General features: G+C 41.8%; 1 protein-coding gene across 2 annotated transcripts in view; it reads right to left on the bottom strand.

Annotated features, from left to right (window-relative positions):
• Positions 1-21,605, bottom strand: part of MIER1 (MIER1 transcriptional regulator) — a 31,942-nt gene that overhangs the window by 5,026 nt on the left and 5,311 nt on the right. For both annotated transcript variants that reach the window (XM_068691185.1, XM_068691184.1), the window contains exons 2-11: positions 18,217-18,241; positions 16,579-16,724; positions 11,474-11,641; positions 8,835-8,967; positions 6,931-6,995; positions 6,531-6,603; positions 3,690-3,841; positions 3,010-3,091; positions 1,607-1,701; positions 975-1,102 (exon numbers count right to left, since the gene is read on the bottom strand). In XM_068691185.1, the coding sequence (XP_068547286.1) occupies positions 975-1,102; positions 1,607-1,701; positions 3,010-3,091; positions 3,690-3,841; positions 6,531-6,603; positions 6,931-6,995; positions 8,835-8,967; positions 11,474-11,641; positions 16,579-16,677 (995 nt within the window). In that variant the 5' untranslated portion in view covers positions 16,678-16,724; positions 18,217-18,241. The remainder of the gene's footprint in view (positions 1-974; positions 1,103-1,606; positions 1,702-3,009; positions 3,092-3,689; positions 3,842-6,530; positions 6,604-6,930; positions 6,996-8,834; positions 8,968-11,473; positions 11,642-16,578; positions 16,725-18,216; positions 18,242-21,605) is intronic.

Here is a 21,605-nt window from a genome sequence, read left to right on the forward strand (position 1 = left end):
GTACAATCCGTAATGACTCTTCTTCTGATAACACTATTGAACACCATATGCAATTAACAGCAAAAGAATGAGGATATTTTAAGTGATTAACAAGAAAAGATGTCTATCAATTTGGGTAAAAATGGGGAAAAAAAGTGTGGTGGAGGGAGAAGGGCAGACAGACTGTCCCTGACAACTGAGAAGAAAATCCAGCAGCTCTGTAACAGTCTACGTAGCAAAGGAGCCACAGATGGCAACCCTCAATGTCATACTGCTATTTCACTTTGGTGGTCCAACACACAGTTCTAAAATGTTTAGAGAAACAATAATATTTAAAAGAAGGAAGGATAGACAAGCCAGAAACAAATTAGGAGAAAAAAATAATTGTAAAAAAAACTTGGAGAAAGGCAGCGAGAAGAGCAAGACACAAAAATCATGGCGTTGGAATGAAGGGCAGAAGATAAGGTTGGCTCACTTGCTCAGATTTGGGGGATGAGAATAAAGAGCCATGCACAGACATTTCCCTCCTTGCCTAGCAGAGTGAACATGGGAAGAAGCTATGCACCACGAAAAAAGCCCTGGTGCAGGGCAGTGTGTTGGCCAGAATGCTTTACAGCTGATGTACTTCAAGCATCCACCACAGCATGGACCACAACGTGTGACTCATGCCTCTGTACAAAACATGCATTTAAAGCAAAACAAGTACTTAAAAAAAATCACATATTTGCAGAAACGTTGCATTTGTGAAGCATTTAGACAGAAAACGCACCAAATTAAATGGTTGTTCAACACAAATTGTTGGCCTACTTCCAAACTAACATACTTTAGCAATTGCATTATACACACCAATTTGCTTTTCTTATACCCCGTTTTTTTCCTGCCGAAACCTGGGGCTATGGAATCTCTAGATTGTCATTCCATTTCAGACTAGAGAGGTACAAAAGAAAGATTTAGATCCAGCATGTAAAAGCACATAAGAATAATGCACATCTTACGTTACACCAGGATGCAGATTGTATTTCTTCTTTCCAAATCGGGTCTGCTGCGCAAAGAAATCATAACGCTCTGATTTCTTCCACATGTAATAAAATGCTACACACTCACCAACTGATCTTGTTCGTACCTAGGAAATATGTGCCATGAAAATTTTGATGACTTCAAATAGTTTTTTTTTTGTCAAAAAGCTACCATTTAAATCAAAATGTGTGAAATTCAAAGTCAACGCTTCTTTATAAGACATATCAAAGAGTGGAAACTATTGACTCAAAATTTCAGAGGCCCAGAAATTAAAACGCTTTGTAGTAATACTGATGTCATCTCAAGGCGCTGCAAGCAAACCTTCAGGAGAAATATCCATGCCTGTTTCAACACTCTATTAAAGACCAGAGTAAGACTGTAGGGCTGTAGACCCTTCCTGCATGTACGCACAGCAAGACTTCTGCTCTATCCTAAACCTAGGGTTCACAGTCACAGAGGATTCTGGACTTTGACAAAGCAGCTTGACTACCAGTGTAGTCAGAACTAGAAGTAGTAAATATACTGATTTGTGAAGGAAATTGAGCACAAGAACTTATCCACATTTCTTAAAAAATAAGAAGTAAGAACTACATTTAAAAGCAGTGTTTACCTTATTTGCCTGAATCACATGAAAATCCTTGCCATACGCTTTCAGCCCTTGTTCAAAGTTCCTGCATTCTTCTTCTGTCCAAACAGATAATTCTTCTAAAGGAATGAGATAAAGAAAACACTTAACATAAAAGCATATGGCCAGTAAAAGAGAATTTAGTGACAGAAAACATATGGCATTCAAGTTTCTTACAGCACTTTCTGACTAATGAGAACCACCTCCAGAAATTTCACGTACTGGTACAAAAATGAAAATTCTCCCTTCTACTCAGTAGATGGGAAACTTTGGTTGGCTTGAGTAGCTCGTTGGTTTGTAACAGTCCCCTTTTCCTGCCTGGCCACATGGGGGAAATAACCAGGCAACAGAAACAAGAAGGGCTCAGTAACCTGGTCTCAACATCCTGCCCCTAGAACGGCAGGAAGCAGGCAGGCATCCTGCAACTCAGCACACAGCACAAAGAGTTCATCCTATGGACTCAAACTAGTTCTGGGTATTTTTTTGGAAGGAGCAGGGGAAAAGGAGTGGGGAATGAGATCCTCCCCTACCCCTGGCAGGAGCCAGCAGTGATAGGATGTTAATTCCAGTTAGGTAAAGTAAAAAACTGTGCAGCTCACACAAAAAATGGGAAACGGGTGGGAAATCTTAGCTCCACTGAAGCCAGAATAAACCCTAAAAACATGCAGTCACAGTTCTAAGAACTTAATATAATTTGGTCTTATTGATTGCTCAGGTCACAAGTAAGGACTAAAACAGAGTGAGAACAAACTGATCTTGATTTGGTCACCCTCGTCTTGTGATTTGCACAGTAAACTCTGGAGGAGCCAACTGTTTAAAAGAAGAACCTTTTGTTAGTTGCTTGTTACTGTGAGCACAAAGATCAATACCAAAACAGCAAATGCTTCAGGCTCCAAAAGGATCCTCAAGACCAGTATCTTTTTAGCGCTATACCTTTTCAAATAAAAGGTTTTGATGCTCGCTCTCCCTTACTTAGAACTGAGTTATCTCATTTTTTAAGTTTGTTCCATTAACTTTAATGACTGAAGAGGTGTAGAACAAAGAATGAAATACCAAGGAAATGCACAGTTCAGCTGCTGAGAAGTCATTTTACATGTTAACTTGTTATTAAAGTCACAAATATAAATATCAAGCTTTGTTAACAGAAGGCTGATTTACTTGCTGTCTTTGGGGCTGTAATTGTTTACACTACATCTGCTAATTTCATTCTCTCAGAGAACAAAAAGACATTCACTGAAGGCTGCATTTAAGCAAGCACTGATACGTAATGCTGACGTGCAGTCAAGCTCTAATAAAATGTCTCAGTCTGCTGACAGCAAAACCTGCTATCTGTGTAACAAATTAAAGGGAAGTTCGACAATAGGAAGCTAGCTTTGGTGTATGCTCACCTCTGGCTGCTTTCACATTAAATCTCAACCTTCGTAATGATTCTTCAGTATCAAAATTGCACTTAACCAGTTCATACAATGCCTGTGAGGATGGAAAGACGTGCATTTAAGATCCTTAATAGCACTGAATTTACGTTGTGCCATAGGAGCATACTTAGTAAATCATTAAGACCTAATTAAAAGAGGATTAAAAATAAACTTTCTGAATGAATGTGTTGCAATTTACAAAAGCACGCAGACATATTTCCTCCATTCAATTTCCATTTCTCTTAATTACACAACCAGATATACACCCAGGTGAAGTATTTTAACATTTTCATCATTGCATACATTTATAAAATTCATGTTTTATTTTTTAAAGACTTATATTTTAAAGACTCTTATACATTTAGCTTCACGCATTCATGAAGCTTAGAAAAAATCTGTAACTGAAAGAACAGAACACATTTATGCACGATTATTTATAAATAAAATAATGCATTGATACAAAAAGCAAGGTTAAGCCAAAGTTAACAGTTCAATATTTGTTGACAGGAAAAAAACCACACCACATTGCATGTCTATTTCCAAAAGGAATATAAAGCTTTTTCAAGCCCAACTTTAATTATTGGGATTAAAATAAAATAAAGGGATAATTCATTCAGTAATATCAAACTACAAATCCCATTATTGTTATATACCTGCTCATTGTCTTTAATATGTGATCCCTCAGGAATTGCATCTAGGCCTTTCTCATCACCCGTACGCCTTGATGCTTCGTTTAGGAACTCAATCACTTTATCTTCTGGTAAGAAGTCAGGATTCCACAACAGCTGGTCATCGTTTTCATACACTGAAATACCCAGAAGAAAAAGAAAAGCGAGCTAAAACAACCATGCAGATGTTTATTCTCTCTTATAAAGCCAGCACCGAGGTCCACTGCTCCTCCATCACAGTTAATGCCCAGATGCCAAACATTCTGCAATCAAAGTGACACTTTGCAAGGAAATTTCACTTGGACTTTCCTGTTAATTCCTAGAAATACTTTCTAAAACAAAAACATTCCGGTGAAGAACATGTATTTTTAATACTACCAGATCTCTACTGTCTTTTCAGAGCTTTTGCATGGGCTTTCAGACCAGGAGAGCTTTCACAAACTTACATTAATGAAAGCAGCATGAACAAAGGCCATATCCTCTAAATTATCTCCTATTTTTATATTGAATAGCCTACAAGCTTTGCAAGATTAAAATATCAGTATAGCAAAATGAAGTAAAATTCAAGTTATTAGATAAAACAGAATCAGGAAAGCATCCTGACCTGCCTGTGGCCCGGTCTTCCCTGAAAGATAACTGTACAAAAACCAGCAAGAAAGTAATTTAAACACTGATTCCATTAGCTTGGTGAGCACCTTTAACTCTTGCTCAACAAGAGAGAGAAGGAGCAAGCCCCTGTGAAGGTACGGTGAGCACAGAAAGGGCCGATACAGTAGCTTGTGTGCAGGTGGAAAGGTCAGAGTGGAGGCTGGGTGCATCACAACTTAAAAAAAATCAATTTTTACATTAAAATAAATAGAATACAAATAGAAAATAAATGCAGAATAGAAATACAAATAGGCAAAACGGTAGGAAAAATAACTAAGTGTCTTGTGAAGGAAGACACTTTCATTTGACAAATACCACACACTTTGGGAATAGCCCTCAACAGTTTCCTGGGAGTTTTGCAACAACTCTTTTCAGGAGACACCTGAGAACTGGTTCCAAGCCACCCTTACTGATGCAAGCTCAGCACACTGCAGTGCTCACTGAGGTCTGTGTCAGGAGGCCTGAAAGCAGCTTCAGCACCTTTTGGTTTTCAGAGCTACCCTGTGATTTTCAGTTCTGAGCCTTCTGAAAACACATTGTTTAATTCTGTAGATTGTTCATAACCTGAAATTCTCTAATAGTAGCTACTTGTACTCCAGGCATAGTCCTCAAGAGAGCCAGTCCACAGTAATTAGCTTAGCACAGCATCCACAGTTGTTTGTCCTCGCACCAGCATGTCAGAACATACTCTGAAAAGCAAGGTGGTTATTCTTAACAGTTCTAGCATTTTTGTGCTTTTGTTTATGGGAATGGATCCAAGAGGACTGGTCTTAGAGAACAATAAAGATGGGATATGGACATAAAAGGACTGAAGACATAATTTCAGACACTTGCTTTTCAGCTCTAGATTTCATCCATATTCCATCTCGAGTCCTGCCAAAGATTTAATCTAAAACACAGCAGAAAGGAAAAGGAGGGGCAGAAGACACCAAACCCCACTGGTATATAAGACTAGAACAACCCTGTAGAACATTAGTGAAAATTTAACTTTCCCCCCACGGTTTTGCCCATGACGTAGGCTCTGCATTCTGCAAAGAGCTGTGTGCAGGACTATGAAAAACTGTTTTATATAGGTTACAGCAGCGCATAAACCAGCAGTATCTTTTTTATTATTGGAGGCCAGAAGCCATTTAGAGCTGAGTAAATACCAGTAAGAGCAGGTGAGTGCTCCATAAAGCGTAATTTACCACACCTCAGGTAAATACATAATTCAAGCTCTATTTTTAGACAGTAGCAGGAAAGCATGCAAGGAGCAACCTCACAGGAAAAAGCAGGTATTTTCTCATTTACTGCTTTTCTTTTTTTTTTTTTTTTTACTGCTCCTGACTTCTCACATGGTTTTACGTTACATGCTCTTCAGCTTCTGTGAGTACCAAGCCCAGAGCTCACAAAATGTGTCGGCCTCACTGCCAGCCTGCTCTGTCAGCAGCACGACCGCTGCCCTTCTCAGTTTCCAGCCAGATCAGGCTACAGAACGGCTACAGCAACCTGCAGCCTGCAGCCAGACAATTGCCAGCACCTGAGTGTATTCACAGATTCTAAGAAGGCATGGAGTTTTCTGCTGGTTAGTTTAAAAACTAACTTATATGAAAGCTGCAGTCTCCAACTGACCTGCAGCGTAAATGTAAGCCCTTAGTAATGGGCTGAATGAGCAAGAAAATCTCTCACAGCTGGGTTTAAACTGTGTCTGCTTTTCCTTAGTCAATTACACCGACAAAGCACTGACAAACGCTCTGGTTGGGAGTGGAAAAAAAAAAAAGTAGAATAAGAGGTACTCAAATAACGACTGAAGAGTTTTAAAATGTGAAAATGAAAGCTGCTGGTGCCATTTTGTCTCTTTTAACACGTTAATCCAATTCCAAGAACACCATTTCTTGACTATGTTTCACATAAACATAGTCTATTAGGTGAAGAGATTAACATATTCGATATGAAAACTTCTGTAAATTACCAAATCACAAAACAAGGGCTCAGTAGGCCAGCAATATAATCTTTCGTTTCCAAGTCTCAAGCTCTGATGGTGAAGCACACGAACTACAGTTTGAGGCTGTGGTTCTATTTTTCATTTGAAGGAGCTGTTATGTTTTGCCACACACATGACCTAAGTCTAATATAGCTTTTATTTTTCCCCACTAGAAACTTAAGTCAAGCAATGACAATAGTGCTGCTGTGTCTCACCTTTTTCATTCTCTTTGTATTTGCAAATGCCAGCTGGAATTTCAGCTTGAAACATAGAGCCCACCATGATTTCCTGTTTAGAAATAACAGAAACAAAAAGTTAAGCAACCAGCAACCACAGCCTTGCAGGTTCTTTTACTGAAAGGAAATATGAGCATATCATTCTTTCTCTCTTAAAACTTTAATTCTTCAAAATCAAAAACGAATTGGCAAACAGCACTATAGAGAAACATATTTCTCACTACCTAGGGAGGTCTTTAACAGTCATTACCATAAAAACATCAATATCTGTCAGGACAAAATGGAGAAAAAATGTGTGATCTACAGAGCTCAAAGTTACTAGGTAACAGATCAGCTCATTATTCACGGAACACATACTTTTTTAACAGCCCATATTTACCTTTTTCCAGTCTTCTGAGGGAATATAATCTTCATCTTCTTCGGATTCCTCTTCTATTTCGCTATCTACAAGAAATTTTCCAACATTTACTTATAGAGAAGGAGCCATGCTTGAGCCATGCTGAGCGAGGCAGCCCAGGACATCTCAGCGAGCTCCTGTGCAAGGGTGAGGGGAGGACACGAGCCTGGCCACCCACCGCAGCCCTGCTCTGCCTCCCGGCCGCCTTATCTTACACCACAGAAGTGCAAATGGCAGCACGAGTGACGAACCAGATGCTCTGGCACTGACTGCTTTCAAAACAACCCACCCAACATGCACATTTAGAACGGCTCAAGATACAGGGCTGACTGCAGAAAGTTAAGGCAGAAATTAATACATCCACCAATTTTAAGGCTTCCTAATAAAACTTGGCTCTCCCTCAGCCAGCTGGGAAGCGGCTGAGATGAACCACCTCCAAACTGACTACAAACAGCTGCTTTCTGAAAGTGTTGCATTATCCTAAGAAGAGTTCATTTAAGATACTTGCAATCTTCTGCATAGCTACATGCTGAGGTTTCTCGACATTTCTGGATTAAAATAAGCTACAGATTTAAAAATTGCATTAATTACGGATTAAAGAACTGCATTTCTACTATGCCATGACTATTAAGATATCAGAAGGAGCCTTTTGCTTTAATTTGTGTTAGTTAAAACATAGTACAGTAGGAATTTAAACATCAGCAGCGATGACTGGTAGGTATATAAAAGTCAAAGGTAAAATACCTGTTGTCCAAATGGCCCTCCTGGTAGCTCAATACTGAAAGGTTCAAATCCCACTAATTAAAATTGCCACAGAAATGGGAACTGCCTAAGGGGACAGCTACATAACAGTAGCTCAACAGTCTCAAACAGATGCAAACCCTTTTTTTTTTCTTTTTTTTTTTTAAACAAAACGAGAAAATACTAAGTCCACAATGCTGGCCATGGTACCAAATGCGGAATTCTTGAAATAAATTTTCTTCATAGTTATCTCCTCCTTCATTACTTCAGGTTTAAAAATCCATCAGCCTGTTTCTGATTTCATTCCTTTTGTTTTATCTATTAGTGATCTTAAAGGTTTCATTTCTAGTAAATTTCAGCTTTTATTTTTATTCATTCATACTCTCACCTTTGAAGGAGTACGTAAACGAATGCCACCTGGCCTTCTCAAGGTAATCACACGCTGTGCAGCAGGTATCTAGTTGAAACAGTGCATTTTCTACTTGCAGGATTTTTAACCTCTGTCCTTAGTGTGAAGTGGCAGCTGCAGCTCTGACAGTAAGGTAATACCATGCTGAACAGCCAGGTGTTGCTGAACCCCTACCGAACGCTCCACAGCAATGCTGTGACTGCACAGTGTAGCAAGGCACAGGCTGCAGACCCCACAGAAGGGTATTTGTTAGGAAGGGCACATCCCTCATTGTGCAAGTTGGTCTCCAAAGCCATTTACTGCACCTGGACTCCACCTGCAAGGAAATTTTCCTGAAGGGCACATCCACACAAGGCTGTTTGTGGGATCATAAACTGCACTGCCACTAGGCCAGGAGTAACGTAGCGAAAGGAGTTACACTGGCTGAGAGCATGCTTTTCCAAATTGCAGAAATTCAGATTTATTTCCACAAATACAACCCTTTATGAAGACAGGATATTTAGCCTTAAACAGAGAGCCTCATCTGGGGAGAAGAGGCAGCATTCAGCTAAAAATAGGGTTTTTTTGTTGCCCATTGAGTGTAATGAGAATCGAGAACAGTGAAATCAAGAGAGAACACATGTTTGTAGGTATCTAGATGCATATTTCAGAAGCAGAATACTGTGTTAATGAAGCTGTTCAAAAGCAAAGGTCAATCACGGTGAGATAACTGTTCGTAGTACTAAACTGTACATACTTGTATCAAAATATTTACACCGACGGGGGCGAATTATCTCCTGTGGATCTTGAGAAGCAACAGATGGAGCTGGGTCGTCATTAGATGACTGTGTCTCATCTTCCTGACCTGATGAATCCTTTATGGTTTCCTCCTTAAAAATAAGAAAGCGAAGAGGAGACAGGTATACCTTCTGTGTGGCAAAGAAGGTATACAGAATACACTTTGGCTGTATTTTTTCCAAAATTGCCAACACATGAAAACCAAACAAATACCCTTATATATCTGCCTTCAAGTGACTGTACAGATTGTGGGCTGTTCAGACTGAGCCATAACAAACGTGTAAGCACATCCGTGTTATTTGCTGACCGTGATTTTAAGCAAATCAGACTGAACACTCCGATGCTAACACACAAATCAGAAACATGAAACATGGTTAAACATCATGTCTAGTTTTAAAATAAGTCAAGAAAATCCTTGCAGTACTCATTTAATTTCATTTAACTTTAAATTTTACTTCAGTCTTCAAAGCCCCTCCTTAGGATTTTTCAGTAGGAAGTGCAGATCTTTAATGGCTCTACTTTTCTCAATCAAATGGAAACTTTATGTTCCATAACAATAAATGTCAATAGAGCAGTCCAACCCTATGGGAATAGTACCTTGGTAAACTTGCATGCTACGTGTAAGTACATCGTTGAGTCACCGAAAGAACACAGATAAGAATAAGCTACTTTATTAGAAGAGAACTCACAACAACAATGGGAATTGTTACAATTAGTTAAGATGAAAAGGCTAAAAAAGCCATTATTTTCTCTGTAGGCCTGTTGTCTCCACCATTCATGGGCTTTCTGACTACGGGTGAGCGCTCACGCTTGCTGGCTGTGACACCCAGGCACATGGCTGTGTGCACCTTTAACAGCCAGCCCGGCGTTATCACACGTGCAGCTTAAAGCAGCTTAAAAATAGAAAGCAGCTAAGTGCAGCAGAGCTAAAAAAGCTGTCGAAAGATGTGCACTTGCAGAGAAAGCCTGAATGATTTATAAAATTATTCCACCCCCATGGCTGCATTTTACTGCTGAAAGCACCGAGTGTTGCTGGAGCTCTCCCTGGAGCCCAAGGCACCCACCAGAACGTAAGGTGTCAGCTCGTGCTCTCCAGCCCCAGTGCTCCCCGCCACCCTTGGTCCTGCCCCCTGAAGGCTGGGGTAGGACACATGAGCACACACTTTTGATCCAGCCACAGCTCCACGTGTGCAGTTAGGTGAAACGCTGCCTGTGGTCACTGCACCAGACTGTGGCGGGGCAGGAACACCCCTGGTTCTGCAGCACGCTGCAAGGGGTTGGTGCCCTGCAGGGGGACAGGGGCTGCTCCTCTTGCTGCTGGCATCTCAGCCATGGCAGACGCTGGGATTGGATCCATTTAAGAGAAAAGAGGGGCACTACCTTACATCAGCTAGTACCTCAACTGGAGAACCAGCAGAGGCCCTGAGAGCACGGGATGGAAGTTGTGTCGGGAAGTAGTTGAGATACAAAGATGTTAAGAACGAAGTGGGGTGCAGGAATGCTTCTGGGCACAACAAAATTAAACACTTTTGTGCCTTTAATTTTGTATATTTCACGGTATGTAAATTTCTCTGCCTCTCCAGCTTCTTGAAGCTTTCCTAATGCAGTGTAACTCTGCATCGTTCTTTCGGAACCATTCAACCCACAAAAAAGATGATCTTTCACAGCATATAACAAGGGAGCGTGCAAATCCTAAGAACTTCATTTTTGGAATCAAGTATGTCATTTCTCATCTTTCTGTCTCATTCCAGACGCTCTAAATGGGTAAGATATCAAAGAAGAAAATGTATCTTGTTTAAATCCAGATTAGGTAATTCAACTTCCATTAATGCCTGTGATTTTTTGTCACTGACAGCACAAAGAGTTTCATATTTTAATGGAATTCAGGAAGCAACTCTGAATGCCACCAGTAATGGAGAAGTTACAGCTGTGCCCATGACAGGACAGGATTATTACAAATACACAGGACATACACAAGTAGAAAAGACGCTTCTAAAATCAGATAACTTATTTTAAGAGCACACAGGACAGGGCTTTGAAGATGCTAAATTCAAAACCATACACTCTGCAAAGATATTTGAAGCATTAGATTTAATTAACAACTTAAAACAAGCAGGGCAATTACTGCCAGGCTGACAAAATACAATTTAGATGCTGAAGTTAGAAAACTTGCAGTATCCTCCAATGCTCACAGACGCATCTTTTAATTCAACGCCATACTTCACTGCTCAGTTTCCGCAGATCAGCTTTTCATCTTGGAACAAGTACTCAGCCATACCTAGAAGGGTACCTCCAGGCACTGAACACTTCAGTTAAGCCAGGCAGTATTTCTGAAGGACAATTACAATTCCTTCTTACATGATGCTAAGTGTATAAACATACTCTAATTTGCCTCAGCAATGGTTTGGAATGATACAGATGAAATTAAGAACAATTAAGAGAAATACTGATGGGTAATTAAGAAGAAACATTAGAGTTCAGTACACAAAGCATCTGAAATCAACTGTCTTCTGAACGATTTCTGCTGGGATCTGGCACTTTGAATGGCTGTCTAGTACAGAATGGATGTATGAAAATCAGATCAGTGTAAACACTTACTTTGTTTTCACCACTACAGCCACTGTTGTCATCATTATCAACATCATCGTCATCTTCTCCCTCCTCCTCCTCCTCTTCATCATCTTCATCATCATCATCTTCTTGGAGTGGAATGGTACCTTCATAGCCATAAAGGCTGAGTAGCTCCTGGATTGGCATATCACTTTCCTGATAAACATTCAAACAAAGTTGGAGGTTTATCAGCGGTATTTCACACCCCACATCTGCTCTACAGCCTACAGGTGTGCATTTTAAACATAAGAGCAAAACCAGACAGCTGATGGGCAGGCATACTAGGAATGCCCACTCTAAACTGAACGGACAGTGAGAAGATTTGGCTCCTACGAAAAGGGTGTGGGTTTTTATGCAGCAGGACTTTTAATTTCCTAATCCTTTATAGATTTATAGTAGACTTCACATACCACACACTCTCAAAGGGGCCACAAAGTTCATTGAAAGGGCACCAGAGGGCTGCATGCCCCATCCCCTCCCTGGTATTTGCCTCCTACTTCTTAACCAAACCAAAGCACTGCAGCGTGGCAGGCAACGCCTGGTTACGTATGGCAGATGCTTCTGAAATGATCCCGAGCTGTGTTCACACCTATGGAACAAGGCACGCATTGCACTGGACCCTAAAAGTTGGCTGGACATCCAACCAGTCATGCAGTGGGGATGTTTGGGGTTAGTTATGTGCCTGGAGGTGCTGTCAGTGTAGCTGACTGAAGGCTACCGAGCTAAACCATCGGCTGCAATCTGTGTCATGCCCAGCTCCAAGATGATCTCAGAAAGGAGAGGAGCAGAGATTATTTGAAGACCCTGGTGGCCAAGTATGAGGTGTGCTCCACACATCTCACCCTTTTAGAACATATACAGCAAACACACTCCTTATTGGAATATAAAATCAATGATATTCCCTTTATCACCCCAAAACTACCCCAAAAAATGTGTAGTCTTTTGTGCATATCTACAAAAACAAACAAAATGTGAGTCAGCAGCAACTGCTTCCCGCAGACAGCTAAGATCCTGGCAGTTTTGCAGGAAATATGAAGCTAGCTGCATGGCAGGGGCTTTTTCTACTCAAAAGCAGTGATTTTTGCAGTGTTTCCAAGAATTCAGCAGAATAAGGACCTGAACTCGCAGTGCCTGGCTTGAACACGGAGTTAAATCTTTGTTTGGAAAGCTGCACTACAGGGACAGCTCCACGTGGTTCTACAACCTGAGCTTCCAATACAAAATAACACAAAAAATGCACCTCACCTATGCTCATCTCCCCTTCCTGTGCATAACAAGCCACGAGGAGTTGGATGCAGGTGAGGGATCGCCTTAATTCAGCATCACTGATGTCCAGGCAAAGACAGCAGTGTTTACACACACATCTCCTCATTCACAAACACAGCTTTAATCTAGCTGCCTACAAAAGCAGATGTAGGTAGGAAGCAAATCTACTAAAATGTGTGCAGATTTGGAAATCTTTCTATAGCAAATTCTGGGCTACTCTGCAGAGATACTTCACGTGATCCAGTCAGCTCTGAAGTTTGGTGACTCCTGAGCTGTTGCCAATTAATTGCATTCAATTTATTAACACAAACGATTAATTGTCAGGCCTGCAAATTAGTCACTTTAGTGCTTATAATACCTCAGTATCTTGTATTCAGGGGCAGTATACGGAACACTTAAAAGGATTTCTCAGAGATGAAACTCTCAGAGAGCATTTTCCAATTACCTCTCTCTGAATGCTTTGTTTATTATTCAGCAGTGTATGCAGCTCTGAATACTGCTTCTTGGTACGCAGTGTGAATCCTGGCTGATAATCAGGGTTAGTTACCTGCTGGCCCTGTACTTTTGCCACTGAACTCCTTCCCTAAGGGCCTTCATTGCTCAGCACACCTCTGTTTTCTGGAAGCACACTAACACTACCTTTCACAAAGTGTAAGTGCATTTAGCTCTGCTGTGTAAAACAAAAAGTAACACAGGAGTCACCCGTCCTCATCGTCTGTGCATTTTATTTTATTTTGCTTCCAAGGACTAAGCCTTTCACCCACTTACTGGGCTAGGCTTTGGTTAAGCTACATCCACAGCAGATGCAGGCCACGTGGACCCAAATCTCCCCTTCCCTCTTTGACTTCTTGGTTCCTACTTTACCATTTTACAGAATGAACTCTCAGAAGCAGGGAAATCACGTTTTATTGGCATGGACAACATGACAGTGCTGTAATCTTAATTAAAACCTTACAGTACAGCTATCAAAAAAATCATATAATTATCCAAATAAATGCTCCCCAGTACGTTTTCAAAAATAATGTACTTTTACAGAGCACTCCTCACTGCTATCCTATTTGTAGATACAGACGGAGAATCAGAAGGAACTTCTGCTATCATTTGTAGGTATGTGTGAATTATGCAACAGGTGGATTACTCGATATTGCTTGGGAAAGTGCTGTTGTATTTAGGATGTTTTTCCTAGACAGAGCCTTGCAATAGCAACTAAAAAAGCTCCGAGTGCCTGCGACTCTCAAAGATAAAATGCTCTCGGTACCAGGATCATCATCTCTGTATTGGTTCGGGATATTGTAGAAACAGAGGTTAAAAAAAAATAACATGGGTAATCAATGGCACAGAAATTTCTCTGGTGGAAGATATTTAATAAAAAGAACTGGATTATAAACCATGCATCTGGAGTAGGGGTAAGCGAGGGGGAGTGATGTAGCAGAGAACTGTTTCATAAGGAGCACAGAGAAGGTCGATATAAATGACTGCTCTCTAATTGAAGAGCTCGGGGCAGCCTCTGCAATGAACACAAAACACATCTGAAAAACACAAACACTCCTCACACTAAATGAACTGCGCAATGCTGCCACATGCCTTGTGGACACAGAGTTTACAGAGGTTAAAAATCAAATGGACAAATCCACAGGAGGGGAAAAATAACACCAGGAGGCATTACAAGAGACAACATCTGGTTCGTATGTGCCTGAACTGCACCCTGCCAGAGGCTGGAGGAGTATTTGGGAGAGCCACTGTGTACTCCTATGCATGGATCTCTCGTTTACAGAGAAAAGGAAGCTGTTGTACAACCCTAAGAAAGCCCAAGAGCCCTCTCTGAAAAGAGGGACTTCAGGGGGAGAACCCAAGTGATTATGTATGATAAATGGAAAAAGGAGAGGGGGAGGAAATTAACTCTTAACTAAGAGTGGGAGGAAATTGAGTTTCTGCAGCTTGCTGGGCCTGGTCACTTACTGCTTCCAAGGCAGAGTGTAAAGACAGCTTCCTCCTACAAAAATGATGCAGCCAAGTTTCCTGCACCTTGAAGAGCTGCAGCACCAGCGTGCCCAGAACACCAGAGCTGTGCAACCTCAAGCACCACAGATTCCCCAGTTTCAAACAATGAGCAGAAAAGATCCTCCTCCTGGGAGGAGGAACGCATAATTTTTATGACACTCAGGAGTTAAATCACTAAGGTTCAAAAATTCTTCTGCAAAACCTGACTGCCATCTCGTCTCTGAAGGAGCTGTACTAGTAAATCAGGCACACTCACAGCCTGGGGGAAGCTGAAGTAATAGGCGTAAATGTCTGGGGAAAGAAAAAGACAGGCTAGTACTTGTCTTGACAATAGTTTTGAGATTTAGATTGTCTGTCATCCATGCCTAAGAAAAAGCGTGATTAGAAGAAAAAGGGAGAGAGAAGGCAGCACAAAAAGGAGAGGGAAGCAAGCCTGGATGTGTGGCTGCTATCCCCCAACCAGAAATAACCATGGGTCCCCAGCAAGACCCTGCTTTGGGGAAGCATCTGCAAGGCAGTGCAAGCTCTACCTCCAGCACCAACAGAAACCCACCAAGTTTCTGGGCCAGCCTCTAAGAGCATCCTCCTGGGTCCCGCATGGAGCAATGTGAGCCCCAGCGAGGACATCCCTCGCTGTCCTGACCAGGGAGAGCTGACACAGGCAGAAATCTGAACGTGCAGCCCTGCTAACCATGAGGGAACCCACCGATTGCTGAACTACACTCATAAACAAAGCACTGCAATGTGGTGATAGATCATACAGCCAGATGTTGACTCCTCACCAATTATGAAGAAAAAAATGCATTTTCAACTTAAAAAAATGACATGTGGAGCTTCATTTCTCACTCAACTAAATGAGGCATATTTAGATTCACATACAATTTATTTATCTTTATGTTTACCATTTAATATCAAACTTGAAATTACCAGGAAGAAATTAACACATCCAAACTGCAGATTAAATGTACTCAATCAATTTAATGCCGTACTGGCACAACCCCTGGTGCTAAACAGGATTTGTACATTAAATATGGATTTAAAAATCATTAATGATCTGCTCCGGCAGCCTTTTCAGCCAATGAGGTCCCAGACGGTATCTACATTACTTTGCATTTACAATGAGCCTCGTTTGTAGTTTAAGGATATTATTCCTGGCTGGGTAGTAAATTAAAGCAGTACGTGAGTGACAGCATAACCTCAACATGCAAAATAAATCTAATATGCAATTACTTCAGGAGATCCACATTTTAAGATGTATTTATCACTATTATCAATACATGGGAGTTCTCATCCAGGCTCTGCTGACAACTTTTTGCTTTGAGCAAATCCGTTAATCTACATCTCTGCTTCCTCTGCCTTAAAAAACGAAGAGACTCCTATCTTCCCCACTGAAGCATTACATGGATGGTTCTATACAAATGCGAATGGAATGCAACATTATTGGATTTTTTTTTAAATCAAAATCTATATGCACTGAACAAGTGCAATAGTTTTGGAAAACAGTAACAGTGGAACATACGAGTTTAGCCAGAGCACGCTTTAACTTACAGTAGCTCTAAAATGTAAATCACATGCCCGTATATATGCAACAAGAAACTAAACAAGTACAGCATCATGCGTTATTAAATATTTATGTACCAATTTCTTTTTCCCAAACTTCGAGAACTGCAAATTTAGCTCAGCCCCTTTCCCCTATCTACATTATTTGCCTATGTTTTATGAGTGGTTTGATTTTTTAACCCCAAATATAAGGGCAAAAACCTGCATGTGTTTTGTGCGAGACTGTGGGCTGTGGTTATGTTTTATAGCTACTTATTACTACCTACCCTGTTAAGATCCTCTATTTCAGAACTGATGTTTGTTTCTCCTTCCATCATTTCCTCCTCTTCTAATGTCCGTTCATCATCAAAGTCATGCACCAGCATATCAGCTGATGGATCAAATTCATGGTCATCTGATGTTGCTGAACCTCCTGATAGAAAACATTTTAAAGAATTTTTTTAGTTAGAGTTTAGTTGTTTGTTTGTTTAATTACTATTATTATTATGGTGACATTTTAATACTCAAATTATATTGAGAAATTAAATTATCTTCAAAATCGCTCAATCATTTATCTCAGGAAAAGCCAATCACATTATTCAGAGAACAGTGAAAGCTGTCCTCCAGGTAGTAAGAGATCAAGGGAAAAAGAACCAGGAGATGATGTTTAACCAGCCAGTTTTTGAAGTACTACGTATCTGGACATCAGGTCCCTAGTTAAATGTTTGTAAGATGTTCAGTTTTTGAAGACTTCATTCCTAAATGATCATAAATCTCTTGAAATCAAGAGTTCTACTGGAGTAGACATATTCAAAATACAAATTCAGGGCAGCTGTTTCCTCGATACTTTGCAAGCTTTATTATTTACAACTACAAAGATAATCTGACGACTTTTCCAAAATTTAAACCTAGAGTAAGCTTCACAATTATGCAGATTTTATTTCGGATGATCAATCATATTTTGTGACAATGAAAAATAAATGAATGGATGAAGGGTTGGGCAGATGTGGCATTCTGATGTAATTCAGCAATACCTGACTTCTAATTCTAGCTCTGCTAGCGTTTTTCCACTTGTCTCCATGAACAATTTAAGTTTCATTTCCCAAAGCCTGAAGACTGTATCAACACTACGGGTGCAAGAGGGAAGGGTTAACTGTAAGGGCTGTGGTTAACTATACTCTGTAATTTGAAGCATTAAAGTAATTGATTGTTTTTCTGAAAGAAAGAAGAGCTCAAGAGACAATGGCAGTCCAGCCAAAGGACCGAGTGGAAAGCTTTTCCACAAGTAGGATGCCAAAAACCCTGCACATACATAAAACTAACTGAAGTGGTACCGAACTATAAAAAAATCAGACGTTTGTAATTTATGCTTAGCCTGAGTTTATGCAGTAACTCTGGGATCCTGGGATATCAGAAAATAACCATTTTTAAAAGCCAAAGTCTTGAAAATCCTCATTTTTAGCAATTCAACGAGGAAAAAAATACTGCTTTTCTTGCTGCTTTTGTTCTTGATATATCTACGTGTAAAACCACACAGCAATGGCATGTCTGATAACTGGGAGCACACGGTGCCCTTAACTTTTGACTCTCTTTACTTCTAACACCAACGGGGAGCTTGTCCCAGCGACTGAACCAGCGGTCTGGTCTCTTCCATGCTGCCAGCACCAGCTCGCACTGTGCTCCTCCGAACACACCAGTGCTCCCAACACGTGTTGGTGCAGCTTTGCAAACAACAGAACCCATTCCCCGGGGTATTTTAGCATATAGAAACTTGTGCTGGTACAGACTGGAAGAAAGCAGCCACTACGTAAATGAATACTGCCACCAAGCTATCCACCAAGCTCTATCTGTAGATTACCAGCTGGAAGAGACCTGCAAAAAGAAAATTTTCCCTCACAGATTTAAGAAATGCTAAAAATACTTACCTGGACTTGAAGACTCAACAGAAGGCTAAAAAAAAAAAAAAAAAAAAGAAAAGACAAGAAATTATTTTTTTCTATATTGAATGTGCACAGACTTAATTCAATAATTCATCTGACATAAGAAGTTACAAACGAGCAAGTCATTGCAAAGATATTGATGAGTAGGGCACCACAAACACGCCGAAGCAATTCCAGGGAAGCAGCACTCATTTCCTGCTTTATATACCTATGCTGCTCTATTTTAGTGAGAATAATTGAAGATCCACCCGTTTTGTGACACAATAACCACGTTCATGAAAGTATCAAATAAAGCAGCACAATTCAGTTTGAAAATACCATTACAGCTCCACAACCAACTTAGCAGGGCTTCAGCTGGTGCTCCTGCCAGGAGGAGGGATGGAGAGGAAGCAGCACGGCCCCAGCTGCTCCTTTCCACCCCCTTCTGTGTGCCAACACAAAACAGGGAGCTGACAGTAGTGACAGGCGAGTTTTTAACAGATCCATCCCTGTTCTGGCCCTGCACACCAATCCCCCTGCCCACAGCCCAGGTTATGCCAGGTTACACCAACACTGGAAGCACAGCTTAATTTAAAACCAAGTATTTTTAAGATTTGAAAAGGTAAAATAAATTATTCTCCATATTTGAAGCTGCACATTACACAACACAGAAATCCTGTTCGGATTTAAAGGCAGGCCCACTTTTAGCAGACAATCAGGCGCAGGGCGCAGTAGCGACTCTTCCCAGAACAAAGGGAAAAGCAATTTAATCTCTGACACAGCTGTGAGGAAACAGAACAGAAATTGTTCTGCGAGCCACTTTCTTCCCAAGTATAACACAAACTGACAAGAATCACAGACTGCAAAACAAGAATATTTTCTGAAACATGGAAAAAACATCAGGCTTTGACAACAAGCTTCATGTAGCAGAGACACCCCCGTTGGGTAACCCCACGTTTCTGCAGCACAAACCCACCCAATTCTGCTCTCCCTTGCTTACAGCGTGGCCAATCCACACCAGCCCAGGCCCAAATTTGCATGGCAGAGGTGCAAACCTCATTTGTTTGGAAAATTCAAGCAAATGGTTCCCCTGCTTTTGGGAACGGAGTGTTTTTTTCAAAGTCAGAAGGTGCCTTCTCCATCAGAGAGCTGCTCCTGGGATGCAGGAGGCCACCGGCACCCTGTGCTGTGTTCAAAGAGGTCCCAGCAAGCTGGGGGGGCTGATCCTGCCCCTCTTCTTGGCCCTATAAGCCCCCACCTGGAGCAGGATGCTCACAAAGCAGCTGAGGTTGCTGCAGGGCTGAGCAGAGGGGCAGGATCGCCCCCTCAGCCCGCTGGCAGCGCTCTGGGCACATCCCTCTGGATCTGAGCTCCTCCACACGGAGCAACAGAACCTGCCCCCACTTTCTGATCAGAGGGGACACAACAGCACAGCAAGACCTGGTTCTGGTGAGCAATGCCCCGCCGATCGCCTCCTGCCTTCTATTTGCAGCTAGGTGGGGTTTCACTTTACAGCTCGGCTGTTTAGCAGCCAGCTGCTGCCCAAAGTAGCAGCCTGACCCCTTCCACCGCCCCGCGTGCCTCTGCCACTTGTGGCAGGCCCAGCAGCGGGGAAGCCCTAGCATGGGCTGCTTCAGAAACAAGCTCAAAGAGCACTGACCTTGGTTCTCCGTCCTACCAGCGAGCCAAACTCTCGTTTGGGGCCCAGACTCCTGGAGGAGAGGCAGGAGATGAGGAGCAAACAGAAGGTGAAAGAGCATCCTGTGACTGAGGAGCTGCTGCAGTTACTGTAATTCTTGCCTACTCAGTCCTTATTTCCTCATCTCCGAGCAATCGTGACCGTGGCCAGGGCAGAACAGATGGCTTTGAGGGCATTTGCTTATGAAAATTTCCTGGCAGTAGTTAAAGATCATATGGCTACGCCAGGATCATGGTATCCCAAGTCCTAAGCCATGGTATGTCAACGGAACTGCAATTCCTGTGAAAAAGGAGACCCCGGGACTTCCGAGGCTCTTCCTTCTCTGCTGCGGCAATTGATGGAGAAGTGCAAAGCACTGTTTGCCTCAAGGGCATTCAAGGGAACAAAGAGTTGGTACCTTGAAAAGATAACGGCATCCAAATGTTGTGGGTTCGAAGGAATGAAGAAGTATTTGTGAACTAACTCACGGAGAAGCAGGAAAAATGACCAAGGGTCACTGCTGAACGGACACAGCACGTTTGGTCACGCTGCAGCTGAGCAACGTGAAGGAAATCCTAATTCTGAGATATGAAGAGTACCGCAAGGGAAAAAGAGACTGAACAAAGCATCAGGCCTGGGTGGCAGCTAAGAACTGGCCATCGTTTTTATTCCGTGTGTATTTTCAGGAATCCAAGGAGAGACGTGCAGACTGGGTGTTTGGGAGGTGAGTGGCACTCGCAGCACCAATTGAGCCAAAACAATCTTAGGTCAAGAACATTCTGCAGTGTAGGGCTATAACAAGTGGAAGTGAAGTTGGCCAGGCTTGCAGATGTCTTTGGACTGGCGAGTGAGGAGCCTACCAGATGTATAACAGGTACAGAAAAATCCCTGCGAGATGCACGGTGTTACTCTGGTGACGGGAACACCCTGGGCTTTGGGAGGTCTGGATCACTGCAATTTGTGATGAAGTGGTAGAAGTGAAACCGAACTGATGACACGAGAGGTTTATTGCAGGTGTCCAGCAGGCTGCTGGCATTACTCGTTTTGTAGGGCTCGTTTCTGAGCCCACTGCTCCAGAAGCTGCAGCACAGCTCGGCGCCCAGCGAGGCTCACTCCGTGTGCTGGCAGGGGATCTTTGTTTTATTGCATCGCTGCTCCGTCTGGATGGGGCACTCCCAAAGTGGCAGCACCTCGCCGAGCTTTCTGCATCCCTCCCACAACCTACAAACAAGCACCTGAACAGCACTGACGCTGCAGTTTCACTTCTACCTCCAAAACCACTGCTGTGATTACCACCTTTCGTGCCGCTTCGCCATCGGTTTGTAGAGAACATCTTACAACACGCCAGCTACAGTCTCTACCAGACAATGGCAAACATATATTCTGCTCAAATTTACTCAGTTACGTTTAGCAGCTCTTTAAAACAAACATTAACACACTAAAATTAAGTTTATATTGATGGGAACAAGCCTGACAAATCACCAAGTAGATGCTCGAGTGCTCTCAACTCTTCTGCAGGAAAAAACAGCGTGCCTTGGTTTCATCTCAGAAAGAAACAATATATTGAAGAGAAATGGAAAACCCAAGACCTGTTGTCCCTCATTTAATGTGTTCACATGTATGTGAACACGTCTACAGCCGAAACTATGACATTCAAGCCCTTCTGCACATGAAACAGAAGCCTTTATAGACACAATTAATTTATTTTTTAATTTGG

Source organism: Anas acuta, chromosome 8, assembly GCF_963932015.1.
Source record: "Anas acuta chromosome 8, bAnaAcu1.1, whole genome shotgun sequence".
Classification (NCBI taxonomy): domain Eukaryota; kingdom Metazoa; phylum Chordata; class Aves; order Anseriformes; family Anatidae; genus Anas; species Anas acuta.